Source organism: Dipodomys merriami, unplaced genomic scaffold (assembly GCF_024711535.1).
Source record: "Dipodomys merriami isolate MVZ:Mamm:240054 unplaced genomic scaffold, mDipMer1.0.p SCAF_20, whole genome shotgun sequence".
Taxonomy (NCBI): domain Eukaryota; kingdom Metazoa; phylum Chordata; class Mammalia; order Rodentia; family Heteromyidae; genus Dipodomys; species Dipodomys merriami.
The window spans coordinates 27093428-27116895 of record NW_027203382.1 but is presented as its reverse complement, the minus strand read 5'-3'; the positions used below and the strand labels follow the sequence as shown (position 1 = coordinate 27116895).

Here is a 23468-nt window from a genome sequence, read left to right as displayed (position 1 = left end):
ATCAGATAGTTCAAGGCCCCTGGACTTGCATGAGCTGTAGGGCCTTTAAGGCTGGCTCTTTCTTCTGTGAGATAGCATTACCCATACTAAGGGTTTCACTTACCCTGAGAGACTGCTTAGCCATTGGGCGCCAGATGTTGGGTCTTCATCCGTCCCACAGAGGACAGATGGGGTCTGAGGAAAGGTAAGTGCTTGGGTCCCTGTTCCCCAGCCTCCCCTAGCCCCGAGCCAGACCCAGTGGGGAGTCAAGTCAAGCAGGAACTCTTTATTACCACACAGCAAGCACTTTTTAAAACAAAAACCACGGGCATGGAAGGGTGATATGGTGGAGGACGTAAAGATGGAATATAATATTTGACTTGGATTGTGTAAAATGGATAATGAATGATTTTTAAGATATAAATGTCAGTGTGCTGTGGATACGACTTCCCTGGTAATTTACTTTAGCTAGTAACTGTGATTGTAACTCTGTAACTCCCTAACCCTGTAACTCTATAACTCTACTGTTTTCTGAGCAATGGGAGCCCTAACTCAGGGAACCCTCACCACCCTTTGTTCTAGTCCCCTGCTTCCCACCGGCAAAACCTTGACGGGAAATTTAAACTTAAGGTGTGCATTTCTTGTAACAATCATTGGCTAAAACCAACACCCAGCCTCCCCCTTTCCCCGCCCTAGCCCCAAATGCTTAAAAGCCCTTATGGGCTGGCACCCGGGGCCCTTTCCTGCGATCCCAACTCCAGGTGCAGTCCTGGCGCTCAGCACTTTTTGCTCAATAAACTCTTTTAGATTTTCACTGGGGACTGAGCGGTCTGGCTGCCCCTACTGCACTACAGGGGGCGGCAAGGGAACCAGCCATCACTAGAGGTCACCCTCTCTGCGCCCAAGCCTTCCATACTTTCTCTGCTGTCCCGGAGCTGTTCACGCACTGACGGTGGCATCCAGCCAGACTTTAACATAGAACTCGGGCTCTGCCCACTCAACTTCCTCCTAGCGCCATCTTGGCTGCCCGGGTGCCCCACAGCAGCAAGGCCTTCTTGGTTTCTTGGCACGGAAAGCCTGCTTTTCCAGGCCCGCCTCTGCCTCCCGCGGCCAAGCATCTTTCCCCCGCCTTGCCTGCTCGGCTCCAAGTGCCAGGTTGCCCGTGTCGGCTGTGCCCAGTGGGCTGGAGAAGTCGCAGGCACCCGGCTGCGGCCGAGGACCTGGCGGCACCCAGCGCCCGGGGGCGCGGTCGCCCGGCCCGAGGCCACCTGGAGGGGCTCGGGTAAGCCCGGGGGCGGGGTTCCGGGCCTGGCGGGGCGCGGGGCGGGCGCCCCTGGCGGGCGGCCTGGGTGAGCGGGGCTGGGCGCGCTGATCCTGTCCTAGTCAGACATGGACACTAGAACGAACGCCTCCAATACCGTTTCTCTTCCTATCTGCATCTCCACCGTCTCTGGCTTACTAGTTTTGAGGCTTAGAACTGCAGAGCACGGAATGCTATATGGTATCCGGGTTTGGATCCTGGTTGGTGGTCTGTACTCCTATTGATCTCAGCCTTGGTAAATATGCCCTTAACGCCCACATTGCAGACATCTGAGTAAAGGATTAATTGCTTGACATGTAAAACCATCCTAAAATAAGTTAACAGACAAAGCCCTGCAGCAGGGTGCAGGCTGCTGTTCACCGAGAGTTCAGATTAGTTCTTTGCCAAGCCTGACACGTGTCTGTTTGACCAACTTGTTTGCTAAGGCGGAGTTGTCAAGCTAGTGGGTGTAGATGCTTCCAGAAGGAATCTTTCCAGAATTCACCTTCAATTCTGCCCATTGCATATCTTTGGGACACCTGGTAAGTGTAAGCAAATGGGAGCTGGCCCCTGCCATTAGCAGGTGTTGGGTCTAGCAGGAGCAACAATCCTGGGGTGAGGTAGGAAATCAGGATTATGAAAAAAAAAAGGCCCAATGGGAAGCTGGGAGGGCCCAGAGTAGAAATCATACCTAGCTGGTGGGAGTCTGGAGTATTGTCCTGAGCCAAGAAGGGTCTGAGAGGAAAACCATTCCTGGGGTGGAGAATGGCACCCTGGGAAACCTGGAAGTGACCCAGGAGGGTCCTGTTGGAAGCAGCTAGCCCCTTTTATGGGGAGTACTGACAAAGGGAACAGATGTGGAAAATGGGGGAGGGAGCATTTTAATTATACATGCCAAGGGAGCCACGGAATGTTTTAGCACAAGAGGAGATATTTGGACGTTATTGAAGGAGCAATGCATAGGATGGTTTGGGGGTAGGTCAATTAAGGAACTATGGGGCGAGCCCAGGAGAATTAACAAGGGATTCAGCCCAGGCTATGAAGTTAGCATAAAAACAATGCTATGGTTTGGGGAGATTTTTGTAGAGATATAAACCTGGCAAGTGAAAGCATGTGAAGGTCAAAGAGAAAACGGAAGAAAAGACAGACCCCAAGTTTTGCACCTGAGTGTTGGAGCATAATTATTGCATTTGCAAAAATAGAGGCCTGAGGAGACTTGGTGAGTGGAGAGGATAATGGATTTGTTTTTGAAACAAGTGTGTTTAAAGTGCTGGCAGGTAGAAGTGAAGGGGCCTTGGCACTCCCTGCAGGTCAGTCAGCAGAGGAGCAGGTCCGATGGCCTCTTACGCTGATGTTAGAGCTGTCCTCAGAGAACAGATGTCGCTCAAATTACCCACAGAGAGACCATTAAAGGAAAGTGGGATTTTGAAGGCTTGGTCATGACAGGTGTCTCTACCCTCAGTGACCAAGAGAAAATCCCATGGTCTGAGACTATAGCAATAAAGCTTTATGCTTTGAGGCTTGTGAAGTACCAACTGTCTGCGATCTGTCCTTATTGACTGCTGAGTGGGTCAGAGGCCACCCATTCAGAATTATGTGAATCCTACAATACATACACAATATATGTGTATACACACACAAACAAGAACAATAAAAAATCCAGTTTGGCTGGGCACCGGTGGCTCATGCCTGTAATCCTACCTGCTCAGGAGGCTGAGATCTGAAGATAGCAGTTCAAAGCCAGCCCAGACACTTATCTCCAATTAACCACCAGAAAACTGGAAGTGGCGCTGTGGCTCAAGTGGTAGTGTGCTAGCTTGAAGCTGAAGAGCTCAGGGATAGCACCCAGGCCCAGAGTTTAAGCCCCACGACCAACAAAACAAAACAAAACAAAAATCGTACTTTGTTTATTTAAAAAAAATTGCTGGCAAAATGTCCAATTGTAGATGTATATCTAGTGGAAGCCAAACCTTGGCAGAAGAGGCAGGAAAAGGAAAAGGAAAAGGAGCCTGAAAGGGAAGATTGGAAACAATCATGGACAAAGGGAGAGGGTCTGGGTTCTTGTGGGATTGAGGAGCGCAGCACCAAAAAGTAACTACAGTTGTAGAACATTGATGCACAAAAATATTATACATATATACAAATAATATATACATATATATTATGTCTATAATATATATGGATTACATGTGTATAATATACACATATATAGCATGAATATATAATATATATTCAACTCTGAACTTCCGGAAGGCAGACCAATGATAGGAGACTATATGTAGAGTGTTCAAAAAATGTTAAGGCCAGGGCTGGGAAGGTGGCTCAGTGGTAGAGCGCTTGCCTTGCATGCATGAGGCCCTGGGTTCGATTCCTAGCACCACATAAGCAAAAAGAAAAAAGCCGGAAGTGGTGCTGTGGCTCAAGTGGTAGAGCGCTAGCCTTGAGCTGAAGAGCTGAGGGACAGCGCCCAGGCCCAGAGTTCAGGCCCCACGACCAGACCCCCCAAAAAAAAAAAAAATGTTAAGGCCAGGAATCGTTTTACTTCTTTAATACCAGAAATTGGGACAAGATTCTGTCTCAAAATGGAAAAGAAAAGGAGGAGGAGGAGGAGGAGGAGGAGGAGGAGGAGGAGGAGAAGTTGTTTTAACCAACTCTGTGATTGCTTACATTTCCCTCTTACAGTTTCCCCCGGTGTTGACTAATTCTCTTTTTTCTGCCTCTGGTTTCCTAATCCTGACCACAAACCATACTTTGTGCTGTGTGTGTGTGTGTGTGTGTGTGTGTGTGTGTGTGTGTGTGTGTGTGTGTGTGTGTGTGTGTGTGTGTGTGTGTGTGTGTCTTGCACCATGCTAGGCAAGCACTTCACCACTTAAGCCACATCCTCTGACCACACCACCACCATATTCTTAACACAGGGCTGAGATTGCACTTTGAAATCAGGAATCTGTTATATAGCAGTAAAACAGCTTCCTAAGAGTTTTTGTTTTTGTTTTCCTCTTTCTTTCTTTCTTTGCCAGTACTGGGGCTTTAACTCAGAACCTTGTTCTTGCTTGTTCATGGCAGGCGCTCCACCACTGGAGCCATGTGTCTAGCCTGGCTTTTTGATATTGCTGTCTTTTTTTTGTTGTTCTGTTTTTTGTTTTTGTGGGGTTGTTTTAGATGGAGTCTTTCAGACTTTTCTGCCTGGGCTAGCTTTGAACCTCAATCCTCAGATCTCAGCCTCTTAAGTAGCTAGGATTACAGGTGTAAGTCACTGGCATCAGGCTAATAAATTATTCTTTAGTTAAATAAATAATTTTCTATCTATCTTGACAAGTTAAATCTAATTTTTTGTTTGTTTTTGAGACAGGGTCTTGCAATGTAATCCACAATGACCTTGAACTCAAGATACTCCTGTCTCAGCCTCAGTTCTAGGATTATCAACACGTGCCAATGCACCTCCTTCAGATTTACTTTTTTTTTTTTTTTTTTTTGCCGGTTCTGGGGCTTGAACTCAGAGCCTGGACACTGTCCTTGAGTTTCTTCTTCTTCTTTTTTTTTTTTGGGTCCGGTCGGGGGGCCTGAACTCTGGGCCTGGGCGCTGTCCCTCAGCTCTTCAGCTCAAGGCTAGCGCTCTACCACCTGAGCCACAATGCCACTTCGGGCTTTTTTTTTTCTTATGTGGCGCTGAGGAATCGAACCCAGGGCCTTGAGCATGCAAGGCAAGCGCTCTACCACTGAGCCAGCTTCCCAGCCCTCCATGAGCTTCTCTTGCTCAAGGGTAACATTCTACCACTTGAGCCACAGCACCACTTCCAGCTTTTTCTGTCTATGAGGTATTGAGGAATTGAACCCAGGGCTTCATGCATGCTAGGCAAACACTCTACCACTAAGCTACCATCCTATAGCACCACTTGTAGTTTTCTGGTAGTTAATTGGATATAAGAATCTCACAGACTTTCCTGCCTGAGTTGACATGGAACCTTGATCCTCAGATCTCAGCTTCCTGAATAGATAGGACTACAGGCGTGAGTTTTTGAGTGCAATGCATCATAATCAATATCACCCCCTTCCAGTTGTCTATTCTTAAATCCTAAGAGTATTGTCTTGCAAAATGTTTGTGAAAAATAAATAGAATAATTTAAGGAAAATACTTCAACAGTTCCTAACAGAGATTTGAAGGCAATCTGGGCAAAAAGTTAGCCTTCACCTTTACTAATAAGTTGGGCACAGTGATGTGCCCTTGTAACTAAGCTCAAGTGGTAGAGCACCTGCCTAGAGGGTGCAAGACCCTGATCCAAGCCTTAGTACTGAACTTTAAGGCATAAGTTACTTGTAATAAAATGTACCCATTGTACCTAGATATGTTTTGACAAACTATCAGCGTGGTCAAGATTGTCCCCAAACATTCCCTTATGCCCTTTGACATCAAGGCTACCACCCTAGACAACCATGAATCTGCTGTCATTATATATTAGTTATATTATTATATATTAGTTTCACCATATCTCATGTAGTATGTGCTTTTCTGGTTAGCCTTATGTCTGAACTTTACCCATGTTGCATAGTTAGGATAGTAAATGCATTGCTCTTTGTGGCTGAATGTATTCTGTGATGTGCATGAATTGTCACTGGGTTCTCTGTTTTCCTGGAGGTAGAAATCTGAGTGGTTAGTAATTTGAGTAATGTGTCAACATTTGTGTGCATCTTCATGTGGATGTATGGTTGAAGTTCCCTTGGGGAATGCAATTGTGGGGACATGTTCATGAGACCTGTCCAGATGCTTTGCACACTGTGATTTACCCTCACTGACGGTGTAAGCCTTTGCATTCCTCTGCATCCTGGGCCATATGTACTTCTCTTCCCTCCATTCTCTTTCTTTCCTCACTGACTTGAGGCAAGGAAGAACTGTTAGCTATTTCTAAACAGCACAGCACAGCTTCTGTTTTGAAATGCTGATGGTGAAAGCCTGTCTTAACTGCCCTCCACACTGTAGGAGACAGAACTCCTGTGTCCTGTGCTGTCCTGAACAGTTGGAGAACTGCCGAGTTGTTCCCAGGTAGGTGACTGCGGTGGTCTGAGAGGGGATGCCCAGGATGTGATTTCTCTGGTGGTACTTTGTCAAGGAGGCATTTTCTTCTGAAAGAATTGCAGGCAGCAGTAGCCTGGCGGCTTCTTTGTTGAAATGATTGAACTCAATAATAAGTTTGAACTCAAGGTCTCTCACTCTTGCTTGTCTTTTTTGTTCAAGAATGGTACTCTACCACTTGACTATACCTTTACTTCTGGCTTTTTGTTGTTTAATTGAAAATAAGAGTTTATGGGTTTTACTGGTTGGGCTGGCTTTGATCTGCAATCCTCAGATCTCAGCTTCCTGAGTACTTTAGATTATTAGTGTAAGCACTCCACCTTTTAGTCATTTATTAAAGCAATCTTAATGAGGATTGCATTTCAGTCAGTGGGTCAGACACGGACTCATCCGTTGGAGAATTGAATGGAAAGTGCTCACCTTGTAGAGCTGCTGGCTTTTTTCCTAATTAACACTTTGTACCTTTAACTATCACCCCCTAACTCCACAGCCTCTGTTTCTTTGACCTCTGTTGTTTTAGATTCATCATTAAAGTGATATCATGTGGTATTTGTCTTCTGTGCCTATCTTACTCCATATGGTTTAGTTTTATCTAATTTGTCATACTCCACCAAACTCCAAAGAGAGTTTCTTTTGGCTAACCAATTTTCTACTGTGTTTGCATTTGGGTGCACCACATTTTCTCTATTCATAGCTTGGCTATTTGAACAATGTAGATACCTCTTCAACTTGATTTTAAATCTTTGGATAAACTTCTAGAAGTGGCATTGCTGGATCTACTTCACTGTTTTTAAGTGCTGATTTTTCCCAACTGCAGGTGACCTGTTTTCCCATACAGTAAAGCCCACATTTGGCTAATGAGCAAGGAGGTGAGGTCCTCAAGTGAGTCAGAGGTACAGATCTGGGGAACAGAAGAGGATGACATGACAGAAGGCGATCTGGGCTACGGCCTCGGGAGAAGACCCAGTGGCATTTACAAAGTGGAAGGTTCACATTTATCCATGTCCAAGAAAAGATCGGTCGGAAAGCACTGTAGCCCACCTCCATTTTCAAGCAAGGGGGAAGAAATAGGAGGAGCCCTTTTTCAGCATTGCAAGCATGGCAGTCTGCAGGATGGGTGCCCTCCGGGGTATGGAACCTCCAGTTTCAGGAGACAGAGTAGCGCTGGTAAGCACGCTGCATTTTCCTCCTCCTTCCCTGTAAATATTACCCTAAATGCCTATATTTACAAGTATTTTACTAATCACCTACAGTAGATACTCTGCATTAATAGTATATGCTTTCTAGTGATTTCAGTGGGTGATTAACTACTCAGGGTCTGGACTTGCTAGGTGCTCTACCACATGAGCCACACCTCTGCCACACCTCCAATCCTGTCCTTTTTTTCCCCCCTTAGGCACTATACATTTATTGGTACCACTATACCAGGCGTAAGTTTCAGTTAAGTAAAGGAATATTTCTTTCTTTCTCTTTCATTCATTCGTTCATTCTTTCTTTCCTTTTTTTTTTTTTTTGGTCAGTCATGGGGCCTGAACTCTGGGCCTGGGTGCTGTCCCTCAGCTCTTTTCTTTTTCTTTCTTTCTTTTTTTTTTTTTTTTTTTTGGTAGGTTGTGGGGCTTGAACTCTGGGCCTGAGTGCTGTTCCTCAGTTCTTCAGCTCAAGACAATGCTCTACCTCTTGAGACACAGTGCCACTTCCAGTTCTCTAGTGGTTTATTGGAGATCAGAGTCTCATGGACTTTTCTGCCTGGGCTGGCTTTGAATCGTGATCCTCAGATCTCAGCCTCTGAGTAGCTAGGATTACAGGCATGAGCCACCAGCACCCAGCTGTCCCTCAGCTCTTGAACCACAGCACCACATCGAGCTTTTTCTGCTTATGTGATGCTGAAGAATCGAATCCAGGGCCTCATGTATGCAAAGCAAGCACTCTACCACTGAGCCACCTTCCCAGTCTCTTCCTTCCTTCCTTCCTTCCTTCCTTCCTTCCTTCCTTCCTTCCTTCCTTCCTTCCTTCCTTTCTTTCCCTCCCTCCCTTTCTCTCCCTCTCTCTCCCTCTCTTTTTCTCTCTCTTTCTTTTTCTTTTCTTTTCCTTTTTTTCTTTTTTTGGTTGGTTGTGGGGCTTGAACTCTGGGCCTGAGCACTGTCCCTCAGCTCTTCAGCTCAAGGCTAGTGCTCTACCACTTGAGTTACAGCGCCACTTCCATTTTCTTTTCTTTTCTTTCTTTCTTTCCTTTCTCTCTCTCTCTCTTTCTTTCTTTCTTTCTTTCTTTCCTTCCTTCCTTCCTTCCTTTTTTCCTTCCTTCCTTCCTTCCTTCCTTCTTCCTTTCTTCCTTTTGAAAGTCCTGGGGCTTGAACTCAGGGTCTTGGCACTGGCCCTGAACTTTTTCTCTCAAGGCCACTCTTTCAAGACCACAGCACCACTTCTGGCCTTTTCTGAGTAGTTTATTGGATATAAAAGTCTCATAGACTTTCTTGCTTCAAACCGAGATCTTCAGACCTCAGCCTCCTGAGTAGCTAGAATTACAGGCATGAGCCACCAGTGCCAAGCTTTTTTAAAATATAATTTTATTGTTATAATTAAGGTGTTGTGCAGAGGGACTACCATTTCATAAGTCAGGTAAAGTGTACATTTCTTTGGACAATGTCACCCCCTCCTTCATTTCCCCCCACTTTTCCCCTCCCTCTCCTGTCCATAAGTTGCATGTTTCATGTTCTACATAATGTATACTGAATACCATGACTGCCTTTATTCACCTTAAAGAAATGAAATTTGGGTCTGGGAATGTGGCTTAGTGGTAGAGTGCTTGCCTAGCATGTATGAAGCCCTGGGTTCGATTCCTCAGTACCACATAAACAGAAAAAGTGGGAAATGGAGCTGTGGCTCAAGTGGTAGAGTACTAGCCTTGAGCAAACAAAGCTCAGGGACAGTGCCCAGGCCCTGAGTTCAAACCTCAGGACTGGCAAAATAAAAGAAAGAAAAAGAAAGAAAGGAAGGAAGGGAGGGAGGGAGGGAGGGAGGGAGGAAGGAAGGAATAAAGAAAGAAAGAAAGAAAGAAAGAAAGAAAGAAAGAAAGAAAGAAAGAAAGAAAGAAAGAAAGAAAATGAAATTTTAAGCCAGGCTGGTGGCTTACACCTGTATTCCTAGCAACTCAGAAGGCTGAGATCTGAGGATTGTGGTTCAAAGCCAGCCCAGGGAGAACATCTGAGAGACTCTTATTTCTAATTAACCATCAGAAAACCGGAAATGGCTCAAGTGGTAGAGTGCTCACCTTGAGCTGAAGAGTTCAGGGACAGCACCCAGGCCCAGAGTTCAAGCCCCATGACTGACAAAAAAAAGTGAAATTTTAATATAACCAAGAAACAATGATGTCTTCCGTGAAAAGAAAGCCTAAAATTCAGAATCATATTGTAGTGAATGTTTTAAAAGTTCTGCTGTTGAGTCCAACAGATTGTGTACCAGCTCTTGTCTGGTTGAATTTTGTGTAAGCCACTCTGTAAATCTTCCCCTCCTGAAACTCCTCTCTAATTAAAATAAACATGAGTTAGGACAACATGAAAATACAGTTAGCCCTCTTGATTTATAAATTCTGCATCCTCAGTTTTAACTAACTGCAAACAAAAACATTTAGAAGCTTGGTGCTAGTGGCTCATGCCTATAATCCTAACTACTCAGGAGGCCGATTGCTGAGGATAGAGGTTCAAAGGTAGTTTAGGCAGGATAGTTCATGAAACTCCTATTTCCAATTAACGACCAAAAACCAGAAGTGGAGCTGTAGCACTAGAGCACTAGTCTTGTGCAAAAAAGCTTAGAGACAGTACACAGGTCTTGAGTTCAAGCCCCAGGACTGGCACACATGTACACACACACACACACACACACACACACACACACACACACACACACACAAGTCTACTTGTTTTTACTTAACATTCACATTTTTCTATACATTTGTGTTTGGATATGGAAATTAGCCAGTTCCCCACATAAGTTTTTATTATAGTCCTACAAAGTGTTCTTATCCAAAATGATGTATCTTTTCCTTTGTGAAATGTTTTAACCTAAATATTAATGTCCTATATTTAACTAAAGAAGTATTTCAAGTTTTTTTTTCCCCCTCTAATAGATTCTAATTCAGAATTATCAAATGAAGAATTAAGGCAACGTCTTCATGAAACTTTAGAGGTAGGTCCTCTTGCTAATACAAAAATTTTCACGTGAGGGGCTGGAAGGTGGCTCAGTGGTAGAGCGCTTGCCTTGCATGCCTGAGGTCCTGGGTTCAATTCCTCAGCACCACATAAGCAAAAAAGAAAAAAGCCGGAAGTGGCGCTGTGGCTCAAGTGGTAGAGCGCTAGCCTTGAGCTGAAGAGCTGAGGGACAGCGCCCAGGCCCAGAGTTCAGACCCACGACCGGACCCCCCCCCCAAAAAAAATATTTTCATGTGAAGTTAGTCCACTGATATTTCGTTTAAATTGTACAGAAGGCCTATACTGGGTTTTTTGTGCATGTCTGTGCTTGGAACTCAACTCAGTCCAGAGACTCCCACATGTCAAGCATGCACTCTATAGGCTGGGGGTAAGATTCAAGTGCCTAGCAAGCACCAGGCCCTGAGTTCATATTGCTAATCGTAAACAAACAAACAAAAACACTGGGTGTTGGTGGCTCATGCTTGTAATCCTAGCTACTTAGGAGGCTGAGATCAGGAAGCCAGCTCAAGTAGAAAGTCTATGAGACTTACATTTCCAATGAATCCCCAAAACCCAAAAGTGGAGCTTTGACTCAAGTAGTAGAAAGCTAGCCCTGAGCACAAAAGCTCAGGAGCAGCATCCAGGCCCTGATATCAAGCCTGGGACTGGCACACACACTCAGAAAAGCATGCATCCTCAGTGAGCCACACCCCAGACTTCTCCAGACTAAAGCCCATGCATACCCATTCTTCATTCTTTTTTTCCTTTCTTTCTCTTATGGATGGGGCCCCAGGGTTTCAACTATGCCAGTCAATCATGCTACCCAGCTATAACCCTAGTCCCACCTTTTCTTTTCCTTGAGCCCATACTTTTCAACAGACTTATGTATCTTATGTTCTTCATCTCTTAAAAAGGCCACTTTTATATGATCATACCCACCATTCTCCCTTTGGCTCTACTTCTCTAATCTCCTAGATAAAGTGGGTATTACTTCTATCCAAATGCTTCCCTATATGTGCAATTTGAAACAACCTGTCTTTACCAGGTGTCGATGGCTCATGCCTGTAATTCTAGCTGCTTGAGAAGTTGAGAATGGTAGGACTGTAGTTCAAGGCCAGCTCAGGAAGAAAATTTCTCAAGACCTCCTCTTATGCCCCTCTTATATCTGGGTGCAATGGAACACACATGGCATTCTCAGTCACATGGGAGACCAGTGGGAGGATTGAAGTTCAAGGCAGCTTAGGTAGAGAATCCACAATAGTCCAATCCAACAGCGAGAAGCTCGATGTGATGATGTGCCCCTGTCATCCCAGCATGAATGGAAAGCCTAAAACAGGCAGATCACAGTACAGACTTGAGCCTAGGCAGGAAGTAAAACCCTAACCTCAAAAATGACCAGGGAAGCTGAGCACTTGTGACTCATGCCTGCAATCCTAGCTACTCAGGAAGCTGAGATCTGAGTATTGTGGTTCTGAGCCAACCCAGGTAGGAAAATCTGGGAGACTCTGATCTCCAGTTAACCACCCGCAAACTAGAAGTGGTGCTGTGGCTCAAAGTGATAGAGCATTGGCCTTGAGCGAAAAAGCTCAGAGACAACACCCAGCCCCCCGAGTTCAAGCCACTGCTTCATTGGTTCACCATTTATCCTTCCATTCCGATCTTTCTTTGATGTGTTTGAAGTCAGTCTCTTACGGTTCCAAGGAGCCCCCCGCCCCAGCTTAGTAAGCATAGCAGCAGAGAGGAAGCCAGTCCCCTGGGAAGCAGGAAGCCCACCTTAGTGTGGGTATAACTCTAGTGACAATAACTCTCTTAGTTACAAGGCCCTAAATTCAAATTTCAGCACCACCAAAAAGAAAGAAAAGAAAGAAAGAAGAAAAAAAGGAAAGACCCCAACTCTCTTAATTTCCTATAGCTGTGACCAAGGACAGAAAGCTGGTGATTTAAAACTACAGAAATTTAAACAAGTAAGAACTCAAGTTCAAGTCCCAGTACTGGTACAAATAAATAAAAGTAAATTAAAAAACCAAGTGGAGCTCTTCTGCTTCTAAAAGCTAACAGACTTATATTTTCTCAATTAAATGTTAAATTTGATTTATTCTAAATATTTTTGTGTGTGGGTCCTGGGACTGGAACACAGGGTCTCAATGCTGTCCCTAAGTTTTTCTGCTCAAGGCTAGCACTCTACCACTTGAGCCACAGCTCCACTTCTCACTTTTTGGTGCTTAACTGGAGATAAGTCTCATGGACTTTCCTGCCCAAGATGGCTTTGAATTATGATCCTCAAATCTCAGCCTCCTGAGTAGCTAGGATTATAGGCTTGAGCTTTTGGCACCTAGCTTCTCAAGCTTTTGCTAAAATAACAACAGGCTGGGAATATGACTTAGTGGTACAGTACTTGACTAGCATGCATGAAGTCCTGGGTTCAATTCCTTGGTACCACATAAACAGAAAAAGCCGGAAGTGGTACTGTGGCTCAAGTGGTAGAGTAACTTAGCAAAAGAAGCTCAGAGACAGTACCCAGGCCCTGAGGTCAAGCCCCAAGACTGGCAAAAATAAATAAATAAATCTGCAAACAACAACAAAAACAAACAAACAAAAAAAAACCCTAACAGTATTTGTTAAGACCACCTTTCCAAATAAGGTCATATTCATCTTTCCAGGGGTTAAGACTTGTGTGTGTGTGTGTGTGTGTGTGTGTGTGTGTGTGTGTGTGTGTGTGTGTGTGTGTGTGTGTGTGTGTGTGTGTATCTTTTAGGGGGATACAATACAAGCCACAATTATTTTATGTGACCTAAAGAATTTTCCCTATATTGTTTGTTATGTGTCTATTTGAGAAAAAGCAAAAAGATTTGGCTGATACTTGGTAGGCTCTCAATTTTAGCAGACTCTCTCACTCGCTAAGTGAAGGTCCTCTGAGTCAAAGGTATGGGGACTAACTTTTAGATTTGCCTATATTGCACACAGGAAGATTTGATTTTATTTCTGTCTACAGGAAGTAGAAATTTTAAAAACTGAACTTGAGGCATCTCAAAGACAACTTGAAGGTAAAGAGGAAGCACTAAAAATTCTTCAAAGCATGGTAAGCACTTTTATATATATATATATTGTTTTGTTTTGTTTTGTTTTTGGCCCGGTCTTGGGGTCTGAACTCTGGGCATGGGCGCTGTCCCTCAGCTCTTCAGCTCAAGGCTAGCGCTCTATCACTTGAGCCACAGCACCACTTCTGGCTTTTTTCTTTTTGCTTATGTGGTGCTGAGGAATTGAACCCAGGGCCTCGATCATGCAAGGCAAGCGCTCTACCACTGAGCCACCTTCCCAGTCCCCACTTTTGTTTTTGTTTTTTTTTTGGGGGGGAGTCCGGTCATGGGGCCTGAGCTCTGGGCCTGGGCGCTGTCCCTCAGCTCTTCAGCTCAAGGCTAGCACTCTACCACTTGAGCCACAGTGCCACTTCCGGCCTTTTTCTTTTTGCTTATGTGGTGCTGAGGAATCGAACCCAGGGCCTCAGGCATGCAAGGCAAGCACTCTACCACTGAGCCACCTTCCCAGCCCCCAGCCCCCACTTTTATACTTTTATCACATACATTTTAATAATTACTAGTATGGATTTGTGTGTGTATATGTGTGTTTGCATGTTTGTGTGTTTGTGTGTGTGTGTGTATGTGTGTGTATGTGTGTGTGTGTGTGTGTGTGTGTGTGTGTATCATTACCAGGGCTCAAACTCAGGGTCTCTCTTTTAGCTGGTGCTCTACCATTTGAGTTATATCTCTACTTTCAGCCTTTTGCCAGTTAATTTTAGTAATTAAGAATAGACTTGTCACAGGATGCCAATGGCTCACTCGTATAATCCTAGCTACATGGGAGGCTGAGATTTGAGAATTGCAGGGTTTTTTTCATTGGTTTGTTTCAGTTTTGGTCAGTCTTGGGACTTGAACTCTGGGCCTGGGCGCTGTCCCTCAGCTCTTCAGTTCTATCACTTGAGTCACAGCGCCACTTCCCGTTTTCTGGTTGTTTATTGGAGATAAGAGTCTTAAGGACTTTCCTGCCGGGGCTGGCTTTGAACTATGATCCTCAGATCTCAGCCTCCTGAGTAACTAGAATTATAGGCTTGAGCCACCTATGCCCTGCTGAGAATTGCAGTTTGAGGTGAGACCAGGTAGGAAAGTCTGTAAGACTCTTCTCTTGAGGTGAGATCAGGCAGGAAAGTCTGTGAGATTCTTATCTCCAAATAACCACCCAAAACTCGGAAATGGAGCTGTGGCTCAAATAGTACAGTGCTAGCCTTGAGCAAAAACAAAACAACAACGACAGAAAAACCCCATAAACAAAAAACAAAGCAAAACTCAAGGACAGCACCCAGGCCCTGATTTCAAATCCCAGGACTGGGACATACACAAAGAGTGGATTTATTTGCCTGAGAACCTGAGTCTTAGTGTCTCAGCCTCCTGAGTATTTAGGGTTATAGGCATGAGCCACTGGTACCAGGTGAATGCTATGTTTTTTTCCTTTTTTTTTCTTTCCATAATTTAAAAAAAAATTTTATTGTGAAAAATACTGTACAGAGGGGTTACAATTACATGGGCAAGATGATTAGTACATTTCTTATCAAGCATTGTAGCCTCCTCCTTTGTCTTTTCAGTTTTTAAAATTAAATTCTACCCTGAAACTCTACCAAATTTAAATTAATAGTAATTACAAGAACATTGGTATGTAACATTTTTTAGGTGCAGATATTTTAACAGATTTTCAGTTACATAGTATCTTTCACTTGTTTCAGGACTATAGTACAATTTTCTTTTACTAAACTTTGAGTTGAACAACAATAACTACAATCTAATTTTAGAATTGTGTGTGTGTGCCAGTCCTGGGGTTTGAATTCAAAGCCTGGGCATTATTCACTATTCCTGAGCTTTTTTTCTTTTCTTTTTTTTTTTTTTTTGGTTGGTCGTGGGGCTATCCCTGAGATTTTCATTCAAGGCTAGTGCTCTATCACTTTGGGCCACAATGCCACTTCCAGTTTTTAGGTGGTTAACTAGAGATAAGAATCTCATGGAAGGCTGGGAAGGTGGCTAGTGGTAGAGCACTTGCCTTGCATGCCAGAAGCCCTGGGTTCCATTCCTCAGCACCACATAAGCAAAAAGAAAAAAAGCCGGAAGTGGTGCTGTGGCTAAAGTGGTAGAGAGCTAGCCTTGAGCTGAAGAGCTGAGGGACAGCGCCCAGGCCCAGAGTTCAGGCCCCACGACCGGATCCAAAAAAAAAGAGTCTCATGGACTTTTCCTGCCCAGGTTGGCCTTGAACTGTGATCCTCAGATCTCAGCCTCCCGAGTACCTTGGATTATAGGCCTGAGCCACCAATGCCTGGCTAATTTTAGGATATTTTGAATATGTTAAATACTCCAAAAAAAGAACTACATACCCATGGCAGTCACCCCTCATTCCTAGCTCCAGCCTCAGACAACCTCTGATCTACTTTTCTTCTTAAAGATATGTCTTTTTGGTGTACTATACCTCGGTGTCCCACTGCTTTTGGATTGACCTTTTATCTCCTTAGCACTTGATGGATATTTGTGTTGTTTTACTTTTTTTATTATAACAGTACTGCTGTGCGCATTTGTGTAATGTGTGTGTCCAAAATGAAGTTTTAGATCTTAGACTAAGTGTACAAGCATGATCGAGCAGTGCCTGGCAGCAAAAGCAGCTTTTGAGCACCTCTCATAGGTCTGGGGATTGAACCTATTGCCTCACAGATGGGCAGACACTACCACTGAGATATATCCCCAGTTTTGTGCATTGTCTTTATGTGGAAGATGCATCCATTCCCATGTGGATTGGGAAAAAACCAAACCAAGATTTAGTCTTCAGCCGGGCACTTGTGGCTTACACCTGTAATCCTAGCTACTCAAGAGGCTGAGATCTGAGGTTTGTGATTCAAAGTCAGCCTGGGCAGGAAAGTCCATGCCACTATTACCTACAATAAACCGCCAGAAAACCAGAAGTGGCGCTGTGGAGCGCTTGCCTTGAGCTGAAGAGCTCAGCGACAGTACCCAGACCCAGAGTTCAAGTCCCAAGACAGACAAACAAAAAGATTTAGTCTTCAAAAGTCTCGTCTCAATTTTTTTTTTCTTTTTAGGAAAAGACTTGATATGTGTCCCAGTCTAGTCTTAAACTTACTGTATAACCCAGGCTGGTGTTAAACTCTCAATCCTCATGCCTCAGCCTCCTTGGTGCTGGACTATTATATCAAAATGACATTGGTGTCTCATGCCTGTAAGCTACTCAAAAGGCTGAGATCTAGAGGATCATGGTTCACGGACAGCCTGGGCAGAAAAGTTTGCTACACTCTATCACCAGCAAAAATCAGACAAAAAAAAATGTTGGAATCATTTAAAATCTAATTTATTATTATTTATTTATTTATTATTATTATTATTTTGCTGGTAGTGGGCCCTGAACTCTGGGCCTGAGCGCTGTCCCTCAGCTCTTCAGCACAAGGCTAGTGCTCTATCACTTGAGCCACAGCGCCACTTACAGCTTTTTCTGCTTATGTGGTGCTGAGAAATCAAACCCAGGGCCTCATGCATGTGAGGCAAACACTCTACCACCTTCCCTGCTCCCTTAATATCTAATTTACTGATACTCTTTTTTTCCTTAGGCAGTACTTGGCAAAGCCACAAGTCATACTCAGGCAGCACTTCAAAAAACTATGGAACAAAAGAGATCCTTGGAGAAGGTACTGGCGTATTAATAGTGATGGTATTAATAGTGACACGTTCAATCCAGTAAGATTTAAGTAGGATTTCGCTTGAATTAGCCATGTTGATGGATATGCCATTTGTGCATACCCTCTACTAGGGTTGCTTCTGCGTCTGAAGTCTTCCCCTAGAAGCTTCCGTTGGGCTACGACTTTATGCAGTAGGAAGGCTTGCCAAATCAACCCTTCCTATTTTTCTTCTTCCATTCGTCTGCCCACCTGGCTGAGTTTTCCCCTTTCTTTCCGTCTCCTCCTCACTGGAAGGATCATTAGGAGTTGTTCCAACATGGTCACCTTCCTGCATTTGTTATGGTCTCCCTTGATTTGGCCAGTTAGGCTAAGATTCCAAGCATCCATTTTGTTTGTGGTATCAACTAAGGCAGGGTAGCCACAAAGAAATGTGGCTTCAATTCAGCAAATTTTGGTCTCAAACAATTTTAATTTTTTTCAGCAATAAATAAGTTTTGGTAAAGTTTCTTTGAATGCTAAGAAAGCATGGTATGTGTCTTTTACAATGATAGGGACTTCTTTGTTTGTTTTTTAGTTTTTTAGTGCTAGTTCTGGGGCTTGAGTGCTGTTCCTGAGCTTTTTTGCACACGCTAGTGCTCTACCACTTGAGCCACAGTGCTGCATCTGTCTGTTTTGGTCATTAACTGGAGATCAGAGTCTCACAGACTCAGGTTGCCTTCCAACCACAGTCCTCAGTTCTCAGCCTCCTGAATAGTTAGGATTACAAGCATGAGCCACTGGTGCCTGTCAAGAGACTGGTTTTTGGTTTTGTTTTTCTTTTTTCAGTTGTGGGTCTTGAACTCTGGGCCTGGGCATTGTCCCTCAGCAATTAAGCTCAAGGCAAGAGCTCTACCACTTCAGCCATAGTGCCACTTCTTTTTTTTTCTTTCTTTCTTTTTTTTAATTGTGAAAATACTGCACAGAGGGGTTACAATTACATGAGCAAGATAATGAGTACATTTCTTATCAAGCATTGTAGCCTCCTCCTTTGTTTCCCCTTCCCATCCTATCCTCCCCCCCTCCCCCTTTCTGGTTTTCTAATGGTTTGAGATAAGAGTTTCATGCACTTTCCTGCCCAGGTTGGCTTTGAACCATGATCCTCAGATCTCAGTCTCCTGAGTAGCTAGGATTACAGGTGTGAGCCACCCGCACCCTGCTAAGGGACTGTGTTTTGAATGTTTTAAAATGTTTTCTCTTTACCATTTCTGTGAAATGATTAAGTGATATATTTTACCTGCTCATAGTGTCCTGAAATGATTTACTTGTGATTTCCAGTAAAGTACTGGTTTTGTTCCATAGGAAATAAATGCCCTACAGTGGGAAATAGAATTTGATCAGGATAGATTTAAAAATATAGAAGAATCCTGGACCCAGAAATATGACAGGTTGGTATATTACTTTTTTTGTTTTTTGTTTTTTTGTTGGTCATGGGGCTTGAACTCTGGGCCTGGGTGCTGTCCCTCAGTTCTTCAGCTCAAAGTGAGCACTCTACCACTTGAGCCGCAGTGCCACTTCTGGCTTTCTAGTGCTTTATTGAAGATGAGTCTCACAGACTTTCCTACCTGGGCTGACTTTGAACGGCAATCCTCAGATCTCAGCCTCCTGAGTAGCTAGGATTAAAGGCATGAGCCACTGGCACCCAGCTGGAATATTACTTTTAATCTTTTGAATTTATTTTTTGGTGGTATTGGGAATCAAACCATAGGCTCACTTATGATAGGCAAACACTCTATCACTGAGCTACATTACTGCTCCAGTGTTTACATTATTATCGCTTACATTTTCCTTGATAATTTAAAATGCATGGAATTTATTTATTTATTTATTTATTTTTGGTCTGTTGTGGGCTTGAACTCTGGGCCTGGGCACTGTCCCTCAGCAATTCAGCTAAAGGCGAGCACTCTACTGCTTGAGCCACAGTGTCACTTCCAGTTTTCTAGTGGTTTATTGGAGATAAGAATCTCACAGACTTTCCTGCCTGGGCTGGCTTTGAACCACGATCCTCAGATCTCAGCCTCCTGAGTAGTTAGGATTACAGGTGTGAGCCACTGGTGCCCAGCTAAATGCATGGAATTTAAATGCAGTGTGTAGGATTTCTTCTTTGAGCTAATTGTAATTTATTATAGTTTATCCACTTAGTAGTTTCATTTTTGTTAGTATTGTTTTCCTTAAAATAATAATTAAAGGGGCTGGGAAGGTGGCTCAGTGGTAGAGCGCTTGCCTTGCATGCCTGAGGCCCTGGGTTCCATTCCTCAGCACCACATAAGCAAAAAGAAAAAAGCCAGAAGTGGTGCTGTGGCTCAAGTGGTAGAGTGCTAGCCTTGAGCTGAAGAGCTGAGGGACAGCGCCCAGGCCCAGAGTTCAGGCCCCACAACCGGACCCCCCAAAAAAAAAATTAAAAAAAAATCCTTGCCAGGCACCAGTAACTCATGCCTGTAATCCTAGCTACTGAAGAGGTTGAGATCTGAGGACCAAGGTTCAAACCAGCCTGGAAAGGAAACTCTATGAGACTCTTACCTTTAATTTACCAGAGGAGCTGGGAAGGTGGCTCAGTGGTACAGCGCTTGCCTTGCATGCCTCAGGCCCTGGGTTCGATTCCTCAGCACCACATAAGCAAAAAGAAAAAAGCCAGAAGTGGCGCTGTGGCTCAAGTGGTAGAGCACTAGCCTTGAGCTGAAGAGCTGAGGGACAGCGCCCAGGCCCAGAGTTCAGGCCCCACGACTGGACCAAAAAAAAAAAAAAAAAATTGGGAGTGATGCTGTGATTCAGTGTAGAGCACTAGCCTTGAGTGAAAAAGCTCAGGGACAGTGCCCAGGCTCTGAGTTCAAGCCACATAACCACCACCACCAATAACAACAACAAAAAAGCAAAAACAAAAACAAAACAAAACCTCTGGGGCTGGGAAGGTGACTCAGTGGTAGAGTGCTTGCCTTGCATGTATGAGGCCCTGGGTTCAATTCCTCAACACCACATAAGCAGAAAAAGCTGGACGTGGCACTGTGGCTCAAGTGGTAGAGTGCTTGCTTTGAGCTGAAGAGCTGAGGGACAGCGCCCAGGCCCAGAGTTCAGGCCCCATAACTGACAAAAAAAGACAAAGACAAACAACAACAACAAACCGCTTCCTCTCTCCATTGATGAGATGGGTTCCTTTATAATGGAATCATCTCTTAACATGACCACCTGCTGGGGACCCATTTGTAACACGTGAGCCTTTTTGGAGGCCACTTCATATACAAACCATAACAGCTGAAATTTTACTGTAAGAGTTTTTATTTTCCCCCTGTTTAATTGTTTATACCAATGTGGCTTCATGGATTCTTGGTCTCTCCAATGTCTTAAAAAGCTATTACTGTCATAATTTCTGTGTGTGCGTGTGTGCGTGTGTGTGCGTGTGTGTGTGTGTGTGTGTGTGTGTACATGAGTCCTGGGGCTTGAACTCAGGCCCTGGGTGCTGTCCCTAAACTTCTTTTGCTCAAGGCTAGTGCTCTACCACTTGAGCCACAGCTCTACTTCTAACGTTTTAGTAATTTATTGGAGAATGAGTCTCACAGATTTTCCTGCCTAGGCTGGCTTTGAACTGCAATCCTCAGATCTTAACCTCCTGAGTAGCTAGGATTACATCACACTTGGCTTTCATAATTTCTTTGATGCCTAAAATTTCTCACTTATGGAGCCCCTTCTAGATGGCTCCAGTGGTATTCTGACACTTCTCTATTGGCCTTGGAGCACTTTCTTGCTTTCTGGTACAGGCAGGTATTCTGGGACAGTATGTCTATAATATTAGGCATTTACTTATGGAGCCCTGGTTTCTTTTAATGGAGCCAAAATCTGAGGGCTAGAAGGTCTTCCCAGAGGACAGAGCTGGAAAGCAAACACTGACACATGTCACACATAAACACATACACATACACATATGTCTATCAATCCCATCCATCCATCCATCCATCCATCAAAACCCAGTGTTGGGGCTGGAGATGTAGTTCATTTGCGGGCATTTGTATAGTGTGACTATGCCTTGGATCTGATCTCCAACTCCAAAACATATAAATTGTTTTTTTAAAAAAGGAGAGAGCCAGTACCAATGATTCACATCTATTCTTTCCTATTCAGGAGGCTAAGGTCTGAGGCTCTGGGTTCAAAGCCAGCCTAGACAGGAAAGTTCATGAGATTAATTAACCACCACAAAGCCAGAAAAGGAGCTGTGGCTCAATTGGTAGAGTGGTAGCCTTGAGCACAAAAGCTCAAGGACAGAGCCCAGGCCCTGAGTTCAAGCCCCAGGACTCATACAAAAAAAAAAGGAGAGAACAGAATTTTCTGTGAAAAGCCAATCTCAGCAAAACTATTTCATGTCCTAGTTTATTGTTAAGTGGGAAAGGAATATCTGAGATTTACATTTCATTTTAAACTTAAGAGGACTTAATATCAAGACCATCTAAAAAAATGACCTGAGGTCAACCCGTAGAATAGCACACAAACATCACCAAGGATTCTTTTTTTTTTTTTTTTTGTCGGTCGTGGGGCTTGAACTCTGGGCCTGGGCGCTGTCCCTCAGCTCTTCAGCTCAAGGCGAGCGCTCTACCACTTGAGCTACAGCGCCACTTCCGGTTTTCTGGTGGTTTATTGGAGATAGGAGTCTCACGGTCTCTCTTGCCCGGGGTTGGCTTTGAACCGCGATCCTCAGATCTCAGCCTCCTGAGTAGCTAGGATTACAGGCGTGAGCCACCAGCGCCCGGCTCACCAAAGATTCTTATAAGTATTTTTTTAATTTAAAATTACAGAGGAGGCTGGGAAGGTGGCTCAGTGGTAGAGCGCTTGTCTTGCATGCCTGAGGCCCTGGGTTCGATTCCTCAGCACCACATAAGCAAAAAGAAAAAAAAACCGGAAGTGGCGCTGTGGCTCAAGTGGTAGTGCACTAGCCTTGAGCTGAAGAGCTGAGGGACAGCGCTCAGGCCTAGAGTTCAGGCCCCACAACCGGACCAAAAAAATAAATAAATAAAATAAAATAAAATTACAGAGGTACTTCTAATGTTTTAGTTATTCAAAGCATGTTATTTCCCCAGACTAAACTGTGACAATGCCATCCTCAAAGAGGATTTGAAGCTGAAAACAGAAGAAATTAAAATGCTCAAGTCAGAAAACGCAGGTAGGAAAAGAGTGGTATTTTGAATATCCTATGGTAAGAATACACCAAGAGACACAAAATGCTAATGTTTTGAAGTGATGTATTTTGAGGATAATAAAGGGAATAAATGAATCATAACGGTTTTTAAACCTATAAAATGTATCAAAGCAAGCTGAGAATGGAGGCTCAAGACTGTAATCCTAGGGAGGGAGAGGCTAGAGATTGAGTTCAAGGCCCACATGGATAAAAAGAAGTTGGAGATTCTGTCTCCGCCAATGGCTGGGCGCAGTGGCACCTTTTACGCCAGCTGTCGTAGGAGCACAATGGCTGGGCCCAGTGGTGGGCACTCCTGCTCCTGAGGTGTGAGGAACACCTGTCACTCCTCTCCTCAAATCAGAGAATCAAAGCCCAGACTAGTCCCCTGCAGAAAGTGAGAGCTTACCTCAAAAATAACCCATGGAGACAGTGACAGATGTGGCTCGCGTGGTAGAGTGCCTGCCCTGGAAGCACTTGGCCCCTAGTTCAATACCCAATACTGCCACAAAAAAGGATCAAAATGAAATCTAAACAACACATTTACAAGTGAATAATTCAAGGGACATGGGCAACCTACTCAACTACCATCTCTAGTTTCAAGACATTTCTAGCAGCCCAGAGTAAAAAGCTCATATATATTAAGCAGGTTCCGTCTTTTGATTTAATTTCATAGTAAGCTCAGGAGTAGATCAGCAAACATGAGGAATAGAAATTAGAAATAGTGTGTTTGTGTAATCGCTCACATGTCCCTTATGTAACAAACCACCTTATGATAAATACTGGTGAAAAGATAGTAAGATCTTTGGTATACAGTTAGGTGCTAGTGGATCATGCCTGTAATCCTAGCTACTTAGGAGACTGAGATCTGAGAATCTAGGTTCAAAAGCCAGACCTTGGCAAATAAATCCAAGAGACTCTTATCTCCAGTTAACCAAAAAAAATCTAGAAATGGGGGTTTGACTCAAAGGATAGAGTCCCAACCTTCAGTGAAAAAGTCAGTTAAGAGCACAAGACCAAGCCGG

The 23468-nt window shown here is 44.0% G+C and overlaps 1 protein-coding gene across 5 annotated transcripts in view; it reads left to right on the top strand.

Annotated features, from left to right (window-relative positions):
- The first annotated feature begins 998 nt into the window (after positions 1 to 998).
- Ccdc125 (coiled-coil domain containing 125) overlaps positions 999 to 23468 on the top strand; it is a 34373-nt gene continuing 11903 nt past the window's right edge. For 3 of the 5 annotated variants that reach the window (XM_070031287.1, XM_070031289.1, XM_070031285.1), the window contains exons 1-8: positions 999 to 1261; positions 6255 to 6317; positions 7165 to 7514; positions 10471 to 10529; positions 13524 to 13610; positions 17181 to 17258; positions 18588 to 18673; positions 22349 to 22431. In XM_070031287.1, coding sequence (XP_069887388.1) covers positions 7205 to 7514; positions 10471 to 10529; positions 13524 to 13610; positions 17181 to 17258; positions 18588 to 18673; positions 22349 to 22431 — 703 coding nt within the window. In that variant the 5' untranslated portion in view covers positions 999 to 1261; positions 6255 to 6317; positions 7165 to 7204. Of the gene's footprint in view, positions 1262 to 6254; positions 6318 to 7164; positions 7515 to 10470; positions 10530 to 13523; positions 13611 to 17180; positions 17259 to 18587; positions 18674 to 22348; positions 22432 to 23468 lie in introns of those variants that run through there. The other 2 variants (XM_070031286.1, XM_070031290.1) reach the window with 2 other exon arrangements.